This window comes from Phallusia mammillata, chromosome 2 (assembly GCF_965637545.1).
Source record: "Phallusia mammillata chromosome 2, kaPhaMamm4.hap1.1, whole genome shotgun sequence".
In the NCBI taxonomy this organism is placed as follows: domain Eukaryota; kingdom Metazoa; phylum Chordata; class Ascidiacea; order Phlebobranchia; family Ascidiidae; genus Phallusia; species Phallusia mammillata.
In genome coordinates this window covers 31,233,960-31,247,069 of record NC_137253.1, presented here as the reverse complement: position 1 = coordinate 31,247,069, position 13,110 = coordinate 31,233,960, and the positions used below count along the sequence as shown (strand labels likewise).

At 36.4% G+C, this 13,110-nt stretch overlaps 1 protein-coding gene across 1 annotated transcript in view; it reads right to left on the bottom strand.

Annotated features, from left to right (window-relative positions):
* LOC145213302 (uncharacterized) overlaps positions 1-13,110 on the bottom strand; it is a 70,629-nt gene that overhangs the window by 36,240 nt on the left and 21,279 nt on the right. The window contains exons 20-41 of the mRNA XM_080081529.1: positions 12,557-12,710; positions 11,853-11,935; positions 11,628-11,781; positions 11,483-11,562; positions 10,797-10,950; positions 9,959-10,041; positions 8,150-8,303; positions 7,837-7,919; positions 7,464-7,617; positions 7,158-7,240; positions 6,946-7,099; positions 6,702-6,784; positions 6,482-6,635; positions 4,970-5,052; positions 4,749-4,902; positions 4,044-4,126; positions 3,338-3,491; positions 1,431-1,513; positions 1,216-1,369; positions 1,067-1,149; positions 308-461; positions 16-98 (exon numbers count right to left, since the gene is read on the bottom strand). Coding sequence (XP_079937655.1) covers positions 16-98; positions 308-461; positions 1,067-1,149; positions 1,216-1,369; positions 1,431-1,513; positions 3,338-3,491; positions 4,044-4,126; positions 4,749-4,902; positions 4,970-5,052; positions 6,482-6,635; positions 6,702-6,784; positions 6,946-7,099; positions 7,158-7,240; positions 7,464-7,617; positions 7,837-7,919; positions 8,150-8,303; positions 9,959-10,041; positions 10,797-10,950; positions 11,483-11,562; positions 11,628-11,781; positions 11,853-11,935; positions 12,557-12,710 — 2,604 coding nt within the window. The remainder of the gene's footprint in view (positions 1-15; positions 99-307; positions 462-1,066; positions 1,150-1,215; positions 1,370-1,430; positions 1,514-3,337; positions 3,492-4,043; positions 4,127-4,748; positions 4,903-4,969; positions 5,053-6,481; positions 6,636-6,701; positions 6,785-6,945; positions 7,100-7,157; positions 7,241-7,463; positions 7,618-7,836; positions 7,920-8,149; positions 8,304-9,958; positions 10,042-10,796; positions 10,951-11,482; positions 11,563-11,627; positions 11,782-11,852; positions 11,936-12,556; positions 12,711-13,110) is intronic.

Below are 13,110 nucleotides of genomic sequence, written 5' to 3'. Positions count from 1 at the left end.
ACCCCATGTACTGACCTGAACCGAAACAATCAGCCTGTTTTACGTCAATTCCCGCGTCCGCATCAGTTTTAATTGCTGTCATGTGTGCCAACAATTGTCTGAAAACAAACAGATTCAGTCACAAAAACAAATTTTATCTTTTCAGCAAACCAGAAGTATTCATGTAAATGTAAAAAAGATTAATATTAAGAAAGTAATTAACCACAGCTTCTAGAGACAACTGGTGTGTCTGTACAAACTATGAGTGAATTTTTACACAATTTAAACTTTTCTCTCGGCATATCAACTAATAAACAATTTGACTCACCTGTATGTGAGGGCATTCAATGCAGTAATTTCGGCAGCTGTAAGTTTGTCAGGAAATTCATCTCCTGCAGGCAAACAACCAACCAGATCCCAAACAACTTTCAAGCAAGCCATAGTGTGAGGTCCATTGTATGTTGGACAGCCAGTAGGCATAGCTGCAATCAAAAAATATAAAACCAGTGCAGCAAAAAATACATGTACAATACATTGCAATGCACCAGGCCTATCAAAGGAATTATGTTAAATTAAGCTGGTCACCAAAGTATTCCCATATAGCAAGGCACAAGCTAGAAAATTCTGGCCTGTGGTTGGATTTAAAACCGCGACAGCAGACTATACCTCGGCTGGTTGTGTAGATAGCTTGATTTGGTACAATGCCTTCAATAGACCTAGCATAATGTGATTCTTATTATAAGTGTGACTTGTAGTAGATTGTACTAAGCTTTTGAGATAATACTAGTACCACAAAAGCTCTTTAAGGACCACATGTTTGAAAAACTTGCATGTAATTTTTAATGTTTTTTGGCCGGCTATGAAAAAAGTTTGGTGAAACCTGTGCTTCAGCAGATTAAAAAGAAAAAATATATCCCAAAATCCAGCATGTCAAGAAATTTGATTACATTTACATTCCCCCAAACAATTTTAAAATTGCTCGTTTAGGGTCAATTCCCCCCCCCCCCCCAACAAAATCCCAGACATAAAGCAACAAGAATACTTGACAAACACCCTATCCCACTTCTATATTACACACAACCAGTACCTATTCCAAAACACTTGAGTTGCTCGGAGGCAGTCCCACTGTCAGCATCAGTTTTAATGGTCTGAAATGTTGATTCCAAATTCCTGTCAAAATGCACATAACTAATTGTATACAAAACTAATTTCAATTGTTTAAAATAAAACTCTTACGGATATGTTAAAATGACTAAAGTGGATACTTCAGCAGATGATAATTTATCAGGATATTCACTGCCCTCTGGTAAACATCCAACAGCTCCCCAAACACTTTTCAAACATGCCATTGAATGAGGACCACTGTATGTTGGACAATCAGCCGGCAATGCTGTAAAAGTAAAATAATTGCTATGTTTTCTTTATTTGTGGCAAATATATCAGCTGTTTACCAGATCCAAAGCATTCCTGCTGTCGAAACAGATCACCACCATCTGCAGCTGTCTTAATTGTTTCAAACTCAGCGTACAGTGTGCTGAAAAAAATGTAGGTTTGGTACATAAGTAGAAAATTATCAGAAGAGATTATAATGAAGCGAGTCTATCAGCGGTCAGAAGGTATGTCAAGGCAGTCGGGACCATCAAAAAAGAATATGGCCACATCAGATTTGGATAGACTACATTACAAACTTAAGGCTCAATTGCTCCTAGGGGACAGCTCGATGTACCAACGGTTTGAAAAGGAATCCACCCAAGACGCCCAACCAATCCATCAAATTTCGGACATTAGTGCCGCTTCATCAATTGCAATGGACGCTACTCTTTTCGGATGGCCTTTGTTATAATATAATTATTTTTCATGGTATCACGCTGTTCTTGTGCCTTTCGATTGTTGCTTGCATTCGTCATTCATTGCTCTGATGAAGCCCTACCGATCTGGTGGGCGAAACATCAGCGAAAATACAAGTTATGGAGAGAAACAACTAGTATTTTTGTTTAACATTACACCAGTTAAACGACATTTTTGTTAAAAATGGTACAAAAGTGTCGAAACATAATATTTTGCATGCAGTACAGATACCAATGGGAAATTCTCTTAATGAGAATAGCCACCAAGGCAGGCCAAATGTAAACTCTAGTAGTCTCTTTTACATAACATATGAGGCCCATGTTTTCATAAGTAGCAAAAGCAACTAATTAAAACACTTCTCCGTCATTTCAAGTACGGATGGAATGGTTCAAAGCATGCTTTATTTTTCAACTTCTTGCAAAGTCAGATGCCTGTTCGTGGCATCACCTGACACTCTTGTATAAGCTTTAGATTCCAATTAATGATTTTGTCTTAAATCTTGACCAAACATTGACTTGTGGTGTAAGACTAAGAGTTTTTCCCCTGCTGATGCTCGCACCACAAAGCTTGCAAGTTGCTAAGTTTTCGTTGATTTCAATACCATAAAATATTCTCATGCACACAAAGACTTGTTGCATCCCATTTAAATTACCAACCAATTTTCGCACCCATTCTGTAATTGCTTGAATAACAAAATCATTGTAATTTAATTTTTGTACAAGTAACCTCGCACCCCCTAGGACAGTGGTTCCCAACCTTTTGTGGGCCGTGGCCCCCTAAAAGTAACTTTTGGGGTTCATGGACCCTCTTTAAGTAACCCTACGGGACCTGTGACCCCCCTAAAAATGAAAATGGCAATCTCGTGTTGAAATTTGGTACTAATTTCGGATTTAAACAGGTCCAGTAGCGTAAACAAGAATCTGTAATTGTAAAAAAACCTCACTATAGACAAATAGTATGTGAAATAGTCGATTAAATTGGGAAATAATGTTAAAAAGAAAATGGTTTTTAGTGGGTGTTTCTAGTGAATCTACACCCGTGGCCCCCCGGACCACAGCTCGTGGACCCCTTGGGGGGCCAAGGGCCCTGGTTGGGAACCACTGCCCTAGGAACAGTTGTAGTACCCCTTCGGTGTGTGTGTACCCCTGGTTAAGAACCCCTGAGCTAAACAATATGACATGCTCAAACCTTAAAACACAAGACTATTTTGCACAACCAATTTGTTGCACATGTTAATTATTAAAATAAAGGAAAACACATTCTGATGTGATGTTAACGAATCAGTTTGTGAAATACGGTATTGTCCATTAAGCAAATCAATTCAGAATTGTGCAATAACCAACAAGTCAAATCATGGAAAGGCTTCGCAGTAATTCTGTAGTTTTAAAGTTAGTTTAGAATAACTTTTTATCTAATGCTTGGCTTAATTCAAACAACTGCTTGAGTGAGCACTGAGCATCAAAAATGCTTGCCACAGAGGCTCTGACTCACTAATATACAATCTACTCACACATAATCTTTTGCTGCAAGAACTGCTCGTGCTGTAGTAGACAGTTTGTCAGGAAATTTAGTTCCTAAAGGTAAACAACCAACCAGATTCCATATTTTCCTTAAACATGAATCGGAATGTGGTCCAAAGTATGTTGGACAATCAGTGGGTAAACCTGTATAAAGGAAGATATCACTTAGAACAACATAATTTGATATGTACAGTGACAATATAAACACTTTAAAGTTTGTTACAATTTTCCAATGAACAAACTAAGCTAGTGTTCACACATCTATGTTTGTTGCCAAACCACACATTGTACTTGCAGTTGACAAGACCTTATAAGTTGAAACAGAAGGCACTGTCTGCATTATAATTCCAACCCAAAGTATGACATTTGAATGCTGATTAAGAGCGTTACCAAATAAAAGTAACAAACAAAATATCCATAGATGCCAAATACAAGCAATACTTAATGGAGAAAATAACGGCCCAAATAGATGTAAAAAGCGACATGCTTTATATAAACGGGTGTAACTGATGTGGCCTTCATATCACTGTTGATGACATGACCATTTGCCGAAACGTTTGAACAATAAAGCATGACACTTTTTACATCTATTTGGGCCGTTATTTTCACCATTAAACTTATGAACCATTAAACGTATATAATGTTACAAGCAATACTACTATAAACAAAAATTCACATGTGTCTAGAAATATTTACTTTTTCCAAAACACTTGAGTTGGTCCGGAGCAGATCCAGTGTCAGCATCTGTTTTGATTTTTGTCATCTCTGCCTCCAAATCACTTAAAATACATTTCATACACATAATTGAACTTCTAGGTCCAACATATTAAATTTGAAATGCTGGTACCAGAAACCCAATAACCATGCAAAACTTTGTTACCAAGAACCAATTATTTTCACAAACAAGAACTTGTCCATAAAAAGGGGCAAAAACAATTTTGCAAGCATTTTTTTTGACTTGTGCTTGTTTTGTAATGCTTGTCACTTCATAATGTTGAAAAAAAAAATGCTAATACATCAATACTAAAAATTACTGTTCACATGATCTGTTTTTACAACTTGATTCTGTCCCATTGGTGACCAGCTTAACTCCAGGCTACAAACAATTTATTTTGACAAGTTTAAATATATTAAAAACAGATCAGACTAATGGGTAATGGCCATGATGAAAATTGAAAAAACTATTCAAACGTGCTATTAAATCAACACTCACAATCGTTGATTTTTGGGCACACTTTTGTAACAATGAAATTAAGTGGTTTGTTCCAAAATCAAATCACACTGCGTAAGAGCCAAGGTACAAAAACATTTTATTTCCAATATTGCTAGTGCATAAACATATACAGTATTCGTCAATTTGGCCTATGCAATGGCTGTAAGAGACAAATCCTCAGTACTTACGGATAAGTTAACCCAGCTAATGTTGCTTGTTCTGCAGATGTTAACTTGTCAGGATATTCACTGCCCGCTGGTAAACACCCAACAGCGGCCCAAACAGTTTTCAAACAGGCAAGAGAGTGAGGACCATTGTAAGTTGGACAAACAGCCGGTAGAGCTGCAAGAATGTGTTTAATAAGTGGCTAACCTCAACTAACTTTAAATCTACAATATTAGGAACTTACCAATTCCGAAGCAGTTTTGTTGTTGAATTAAATCACCACCATCCGCATCTGTTTTTATTTTGTCCATTTCAGCATAAGCAGATCTATAGAAAAACAGAGCCAAATGTGAGAATCTGCTATTATACCTTCACAGTAATAACATGAAAAAGTTAATGCTGTTCTTTGTTTTCATTGTAGAATATTGTTGCAGCAGTTATAACCACATTTGATATCTTTGGCTTTGTTTCTAGTTTTAAACTACAGTAGACCTGAGTTAATCCCGATCTGTTCAGGCCCAAAACATTGTCCGATTATTATGCAAAGATCTGGATTATTATACGATGTCAATTAGATAAAATGTTACTATATTACAGATCATTTGTACCTCAAGTTTTTGTCTGAGATAAGCGAAGATCGGGATTAACTGAATCCGTTATATGTAAGGTGTACTGTGTTTGTCTGTTTGTCATTCGTATTTAAATGAAATTGAAAAAAGGGAAAAGTTTATTGATTAGTATACATAGTCAGTCTCTATTCAAAGTTTGGGTATTAATATCTAATAAAACCAATTTAGGTTGGGCCCCAAGTAATCAAAGTAATTTGAAGATAACACCAATAATGAAACAGTAATTATCTCGCCTGAATGTGTTAAACACAGAACAGTGCAATTGGACAGGCAAAACAGCAATGAATATCAATAACCATGTACTAATACAGAAATCGTCCTGATCCACGGGTGTTCAACAGACGATTCCAGTTACATATATTGACATTAATTAGCTGACAAATTCAGCACACACTAAAATCAGTCTGCGTATTTATTATTGCAAAACCTTTCGGAAATCGATTTCGCCCAAATACTGTATATGGCATCGTCAGTCCTATAAACAGGAAATAGACAAATAAATCACGATATAAAATGATAAAAATGTAAAATATAAAAGAATAAAAACGGATACAGGTATGTTGCAGGTAAAACACACAAGACCCTGCTGCAACGGCTACAACACCACTACTGAGTTGAGACTGAGAGTTTACGCGGGGGAAAAAAACGATAAGATAAGAACGTTACCACAGGACACACAATAAAACCAAAGCAAACAGTGCCTATAGTGGACTACTTAAACTTAAACCCCCCCGCGTAAACTCTCAGTCTCAACTCAGTAGTGGTGTTGTAGCCGTTGCAGCAGGGTCTTGTGTGTTTTAACTGCAACATACCTATATCCGTTTTTATTCCTTTATATTTTACATTTTTATCAGTTCATATCGTGATTTATTTGTCTATTTCCTGTTTATAGGACTGACGATGCCATATACAGTATTTGGGCGAAATCGATTTCCGAAAGGTTTTGCAATAATAAATACTCAGACTGATTTAAGTGTTTGCTGAATTTGTCAGCTAATTAATGAGCAATGAATATCATTTAGTATTCCCAATCTCAACATTGGGAGTCTGACACATAAACAACTGAAAATCCATAGTCTCATAATATCCTAATGTTTCTACACAGATCAATAAACCAATCAAAGAACCTGTAATCCATTGCAGCAAGAATATTAAACTCAGTCGTGGACAACTTGTCAGGATAATCGTTCCCTGCTGGTAAACATCCCACCAGGCTCCAAATAACTTTCAAACAATCCCTAGTATGTGGGCCACCATAGGTGGGACAATCCACGTGTAAAGCTAAAGCACAAAACAGCAGAGCGGAATATGACAGATTTTATGTTGTATGCATTTATTATCATTCACCTATTCCAAAGCATTTAAGTTGAGCAGCATCTGTTCCAGTGTCAGCATCAGTTTTTATGCTCATCATATGCGCTTCCAAATCACTTTGAACATTTAAAAAAGTTAAAAAACGAAACATATAATCCACTAACTTTTTTAATTCAAAAAAATTGCTTCAAATATCAAAACAATACACCAACCGGCAACTATGAATAATAAACATTGCAAAAAGCATCAACATTCTACGAATAAAAGAAGTACTCACGTGTATGTAAGAGTGCTCAAAGCAGCAATAGCAGTGGATGAAAGCTTTGGAGGATGCTCTGTACCAGCAGGTAAACATCCAACTGAAGCCCAAACAGATTCCAAACACGCCAAAGAATGGGGACCAAAGAATAACGGACAAGTAGTTGGAAGTGCTGCAATAAAATTTTAAATGATGAGCGGATGTAACAAACAAGGCATCAAACGTCTTACCAGCTCCAAAGCAATTTTGTTGCTGGATCAAGTTGCCAGCGTCAGAATCGGTTTTTGTTTTAAGCATTTCATCATAAAGGTCCCTTTTGAAGACAAAAATGATATACTGTAGATGCGTAAATGCCAAGCATACTCTTATCGAAAAATGCAAACAGTTCCCAAACATATTGCTCATACAGTCAAAGCTGACCAACGCTTACACTAAAATGCATTTAGTATCTAGCAATGAGCTAAGAATAAAAACACTGCAAACAACTAAAACATGCCTAAAAATTTTATAAACAAAACCTGTAGAAACAGGCTTACGGGTATTTTAGAGCAGACAATGTAGATTTTTCAGCACTTGAAAGCTTTCCAGGAAACTTGTTACCCGCAGGTGAACATCCAACTAATCCCCAAACAACCTCCAAACAATGTTGAGTATGTGGACCATTGTATACTGCACATCCGGTGGGCAAAGCTATAAACAGAAATAATGAAAGAACACCACATGCTAATATGTTCATTACCTTGATGCTATGTACCAAAGAGGAAATAAAACACAAAGATATCAATTTGTATTCAATATTGGCCGAAAAAAATCAAGAAGTAGATGAAATCCAGTGTTTCACAATTGTCAAATAAAGGTAGAAGTGCATTTTGTGACATAACTTTAACACATATACATAATGTTACTTACCAGTTCCGAAACAGTCAAGTTGTTTTGGTCCGTTACCAAGATCTGCCTGTATTCGCGTTGTGTTCATTATATTCAGCAAGTCACTGCAAAATAAGTACTTCAATTCAACATTGATACAGTTATAGACTATATGTAGCTAAAATTCCAGACAAAAATAAACTATGAATAGGTTACATCTTCGTTTATAAATTTTTGTCATTACATTTTGGTCTTAAAATTAAAACTTTAAATTAAAGAAAATCAAGCAAATTGAAAGTCAATAATATAAAGATTTGCAAACTTCTGAAAACCTAGATACTTTACTAAATCTTACACATAAGATAGAATTTTCCAGGCATCAAAATCAGCTGTTGAAAGTTTGTCAGGATATTTGTCACCGGCTGGTATACAACCAACTTTCGACCAGATTGCTTTCATGCAGTTCACGTCAAGAGGACCAAAGTAGTTCGGACACTGAGCAGGAACAGCTAAGACACAATTAAAATTGACTATAAATATTAGAAGCCCTCCATTAGACCTTGATGAAGTAAGAAGCTGGCATGTGTAGCATAGGGCTACCACATCTGCCTGAGCAAAATTCAGGGCTGTTTCATAAATATCTTACTAGTGATGGGCCGAGCCAAAGCAGAACCTGAGTACTCGGTACTGAGCATTGCTGTTTTTGATGCTCGGTGCTCGGCCGAGCAGTTGCAAAAACTGAACAGAGCATAAAATTTGCATATTCATACCCTGCTAATATACAGAACTAGTGTTTGAAATGGTATCCAAGAACAAAAAAATGACTGTTTTATTTGTAATGTGTTAGATGGCGAAAAACGCATACTTTCAGGGCCTGGTAAGCCTAATACATGACTGGTGACTTGAGAGACTTAGGAAAGCTACAAACTAGCATGGAATAAGGAATGTTTGTGACGGCACAATGCACAGTGCGTACTCGGCCAAGCACCAAGCATTAACTTAAGACGCTTGATGCTCGACCAATCGGAACATTTGCAGTTTTGGCCCATCCCTATTAAACTATAATAAGTTTCATTCTTTTACTGAAAAGGCATATTTTCACCATGTCCCATTCCAGCTTTGAACATGAAAAGTTGTGTTTAAATTCAGCACTGACCAACCTGCTTTAAGTTTCATACATGGTAAAACTAACATAAATGCAAGAGAACCATTTGGTTTTATCAATAAAAATTAAAAAGCCTTTCAATTTTAATAAACTGATGGAACCAACATGCTTTTATATCATTTCAAACACTAGGCCAACAGTGTCAAACCAATTCCTACTGACAACCAAAAATATTACTGACCCTTCCTTTGGACCAGGGGTTCCCAACCTTTTTACGATCTCGTACCACTTGGACGCTCTGTACTGCCACGCGTACCACTTCTTGCAGAACAACTAATTTGATCGAATCAAATTATATTCAGAAGAATACTATTGGCCTAAAACGGAAGCTAATCGCGTACCACCTGAAAAACCTTCGCGTACCACTAGTGGTACGGGTACCACAGGTTGGGAACCCCTGATTTAGACAAAAAAGTCAAGTCAAATTTATTTTACCAACAATATCATGTAATGTCATCACCTGATCAAGTCAAGGTTACAAGTTAGAAGCATACTGCATTATGAAAACATTTGGCCAAATTATTTACTTTTTTAAAAGATATTTAGGTATTTATGTACTAACGCTTTTGTACAAATACTTAAAGTAGACCAAGTCAATTGAAGGCACTTTATTGACTCTGGGTTCGATTCCCACCGCAAGCTAGATTATTTAGCCTCTGCCTTGTGTTATGCCTGGGAGACGCGGTTGATTTCATATAATGCATTCAATGGACCTGGCGTACTATCATTTATAGATGAGTATGCCGCGATCCCTGATCTGCATGAACGCTTCAGAGCTGATCCCAGTATGTGTGAATGTTAACCTTAGCTGACTTTATTACTAATGTGTTTAATTTTGAAGCTCAAACTGGCCTAGTGCTGCAATTATGATGACAAATACCTCACTATAGATGCAAGTGCCCACTTAGAGAGCAACTTCATTAGACAAAGTCTTGTCAATACTAACATGAAATTATAGTGATTAAATATAGGGTGGGGTAAAAGAAATTTTCCACTTACAAACTCCATAGCAGTTCTTTTGGTCCAGTGAAGAGCCAGCATCAGCCGAGGTTTTTGTGGCTTCAAATTGAGCCCACACAGCCCTGCAATAAAGCAACACCTAATTCGGCTTTGTGCTCTGCATCTAACAACTTATGAGTAGTTTATTACCACACATTTCAAGTTAGTTGCAACTAGTTAATTTTATTTTATTGCAAATGGAATCCAAAACTCTAATGCAGTGGTTCTCAACCTTTCATGTACCGTGGCCCCATAAAAGTAACTTTCGGGCCTCGTGGCCCCCTTTAAGTAACCTTGTCAGACCTGAGCCCCCATACCAAAACATGTATGTAGCAAACTCAACTAAATTGTAAAGTCCATGATCTATCTGGAAAAAACCTTCAATATGGACAAAATTAAATTAAGAAATTAAATAATTTGCAACACACACTTAATTCTGATGATGGGAAATAGCTCAATGACTTTTGGTGGATGTTTATAGTGGACCTACGACCGTGGCCTCCCTGGGGGTCATGGGCCCCAGTTAAGAACCACTACTCTAATCTATTATTATTTAAGAAAACATTGATATAAAACACACACGTAAGCTTGGCAAACTAGTAAGGTATATTTTTGAAAAACACCAACTAAAAGTTGTAAAAAAAACAATTTGTACAAGAAATCAACTCAGCATGCCACCTGCTTTACTAACATGGATTACACTAAAGTAAGTCTTTAAGGTAACATTTTTACATTTTCGATTACAAAACCCAAAACCAAGTCCTGGAATGCAAACATAACACTATTTTACAGCTTCTTTTAGCTCTTTCCATATACGAGAATAGAGAAAAAAACGCACCTGTATGAAAGTGATTCTAAAGCTGTTATTTCAGCACTGGACAGTTTTGCAGGGAATTCATCACCCGTTGGTAAACATCCAACTAAACCCCATACCGTTTCCATACAAGATACGCTGTGAGGTCCAGTGTACCTTGGACATGTTGTAGGTAGAGCTGCAGACAGAAATTTAATGGGATTAAAACATACATGTATCCAAGGTAAAGTGTAAATCAGGGGTCCGCAGTTCCTGCTATGCATGCCAAGGTTTGCATGTGAGGTGATTTTTCATAGCACACCAGGTGATTATTGAAGAACTTTGTGAAATAGCTTTAATACAAAACAAATTTCCAAGGATGTAGGTTTCCGCTTGTACATTATATTTTCACTGATGATGACAATTGACAAAACGTCTGTTTAATAAATTGAGTATGTTTTATTCTACATCATTGGCAATTTGGTTTTTATTAAAGCTACTATTTAAGTCTGTGTCTTGTGTACCTACGTTTTGGATATAATTCAATTATTGCAATGAATGTTTTAATGTTCTAAAAACCAGAGCCAGAGTGCTTAAAACAGAGTGTTTTGTGGTAATAATATTTGGATATTCAGTTCTTTCAAACCCTAATATGTCCTTTTATTTTCTTAGTCTCAGACCACTCTCGATGTATATTATCACTCAGTGCTCGATACAAATATAAAACTCACTGAGTCCAAAACATTTCAGTTGTGCAGTTGCATCTGTATCTGCCAAAACCCTTATGTCGTTCATTGTGGCGTACATAGCACTGTAAAAAAGAAAAGAAAATTATGCAAAAGTGTTTTGTAGCTTCTCAGTAACAAAAACTCTTACGTATAGTTGAGAACTGACAAGTAAGCCTGTCTCGAAGGAGATATCTTATCCGGGTATTCATCACCTTCTGGCAAACAACCGATACTGCTCCAAACATATTTCATGCAATCAATTGTATGTGGGCCTCTGAATGTTGGGCAATCAAGTGGGAGAGCTACATCAAAAGGTTTGTTATAAACTTGTATGCAGAAGCAAATTATTTAGCTAGACATGAAATGAAATTACCTGAACCGAAACAGTCCGCTTGCTTGGCATTAATTCCAGAGTCTGCATCAATTTTAATCGCTTCCATGTGATCGTACAAATCTCTGAAAACCAAGACATTTACTCATGATATGCGCAACTGCTAGATAGTTACATTTTTATCATGAGACAACATGTAAAAATATAAACTTTCCTTTTGGTTCAACCACAGGGTTCCCGCACAATTTTCATTCATAAATTCCATGACTTTTCCATCACATTTTAAGAAAATAAAACCAAATAACCTTTTTTGTAAATCGAGCAATTCCCATTGCATTAATACATTATCGTTTGAGTTATAAAGTAACAACATTAGCTTCACAATAAACATAGGGTAAGTGTCATTACTCAAGTTTGTTGAAGACTAGTAGTGACAAAGTACCTTACAAAAAAAAGTTATAATGATATTTTTTTAGACTAAGATATTTATTAAAAATCTTGATGATATTACATTTTTTATAGACCCAGCATAATACCAACATAATCAAAACATTTTTTTTTGAATGACACCAGGATTACAGCTATTTTATGTTTGCACATTTATAGCAGGGTTATTATTCCATTTTAGCCATTGTAATCAGAAGTGGGTAGCAACAGATTTACGTTATTTAATAAAACTCAAAAAAATGACATCGATTTGCATACTACAAATCATAATAAGTAAAATTTCTAACAATTTGACCGACCTGTACGTGAGGGTATTTAATGCATTAATTTCGGCAGCTGTAAGTTTGTCAGGGAATTCATCTCCTGCAGGGGAACAACCAACCAGATCCCAAACAACTTTTAAGCAAGCCATAGTGTGGGGTCCATTGTAGGTTGGACAACCAGTAGGCATTGCTGCAACAAAACACAAAATGTTAAAACTAGAATTAATATGAAAACATGTTCCTTGTAAGTCACCGCACAAATCTATGTGAGATTATGAGTGAAAACAAAGACAAAAGCACTATTAAGGTAGGTAGTCAAGTGTCATTGCTGTAAACCAGTAGTTCTCAAACTGTGCGTCGCGACGCCCTGGTGCGTCGTTTGAATTTTCCAAGTGCGTCACAGAATTTTCGTTTCGTGGCTTTTTGTTGTTGTATCAATAAACACAACTTTGATAAAAAGTTTCCTCATTAACATTGATTTGCTGGTGCATCGCAAATCCAAAAAATCTTTCCAGAGGCGTTGCAACAAAAATAAGTTTGAAAACCACTGCTGTAAACCATTGTACCTCAAACTTTAATATTCCCCATTT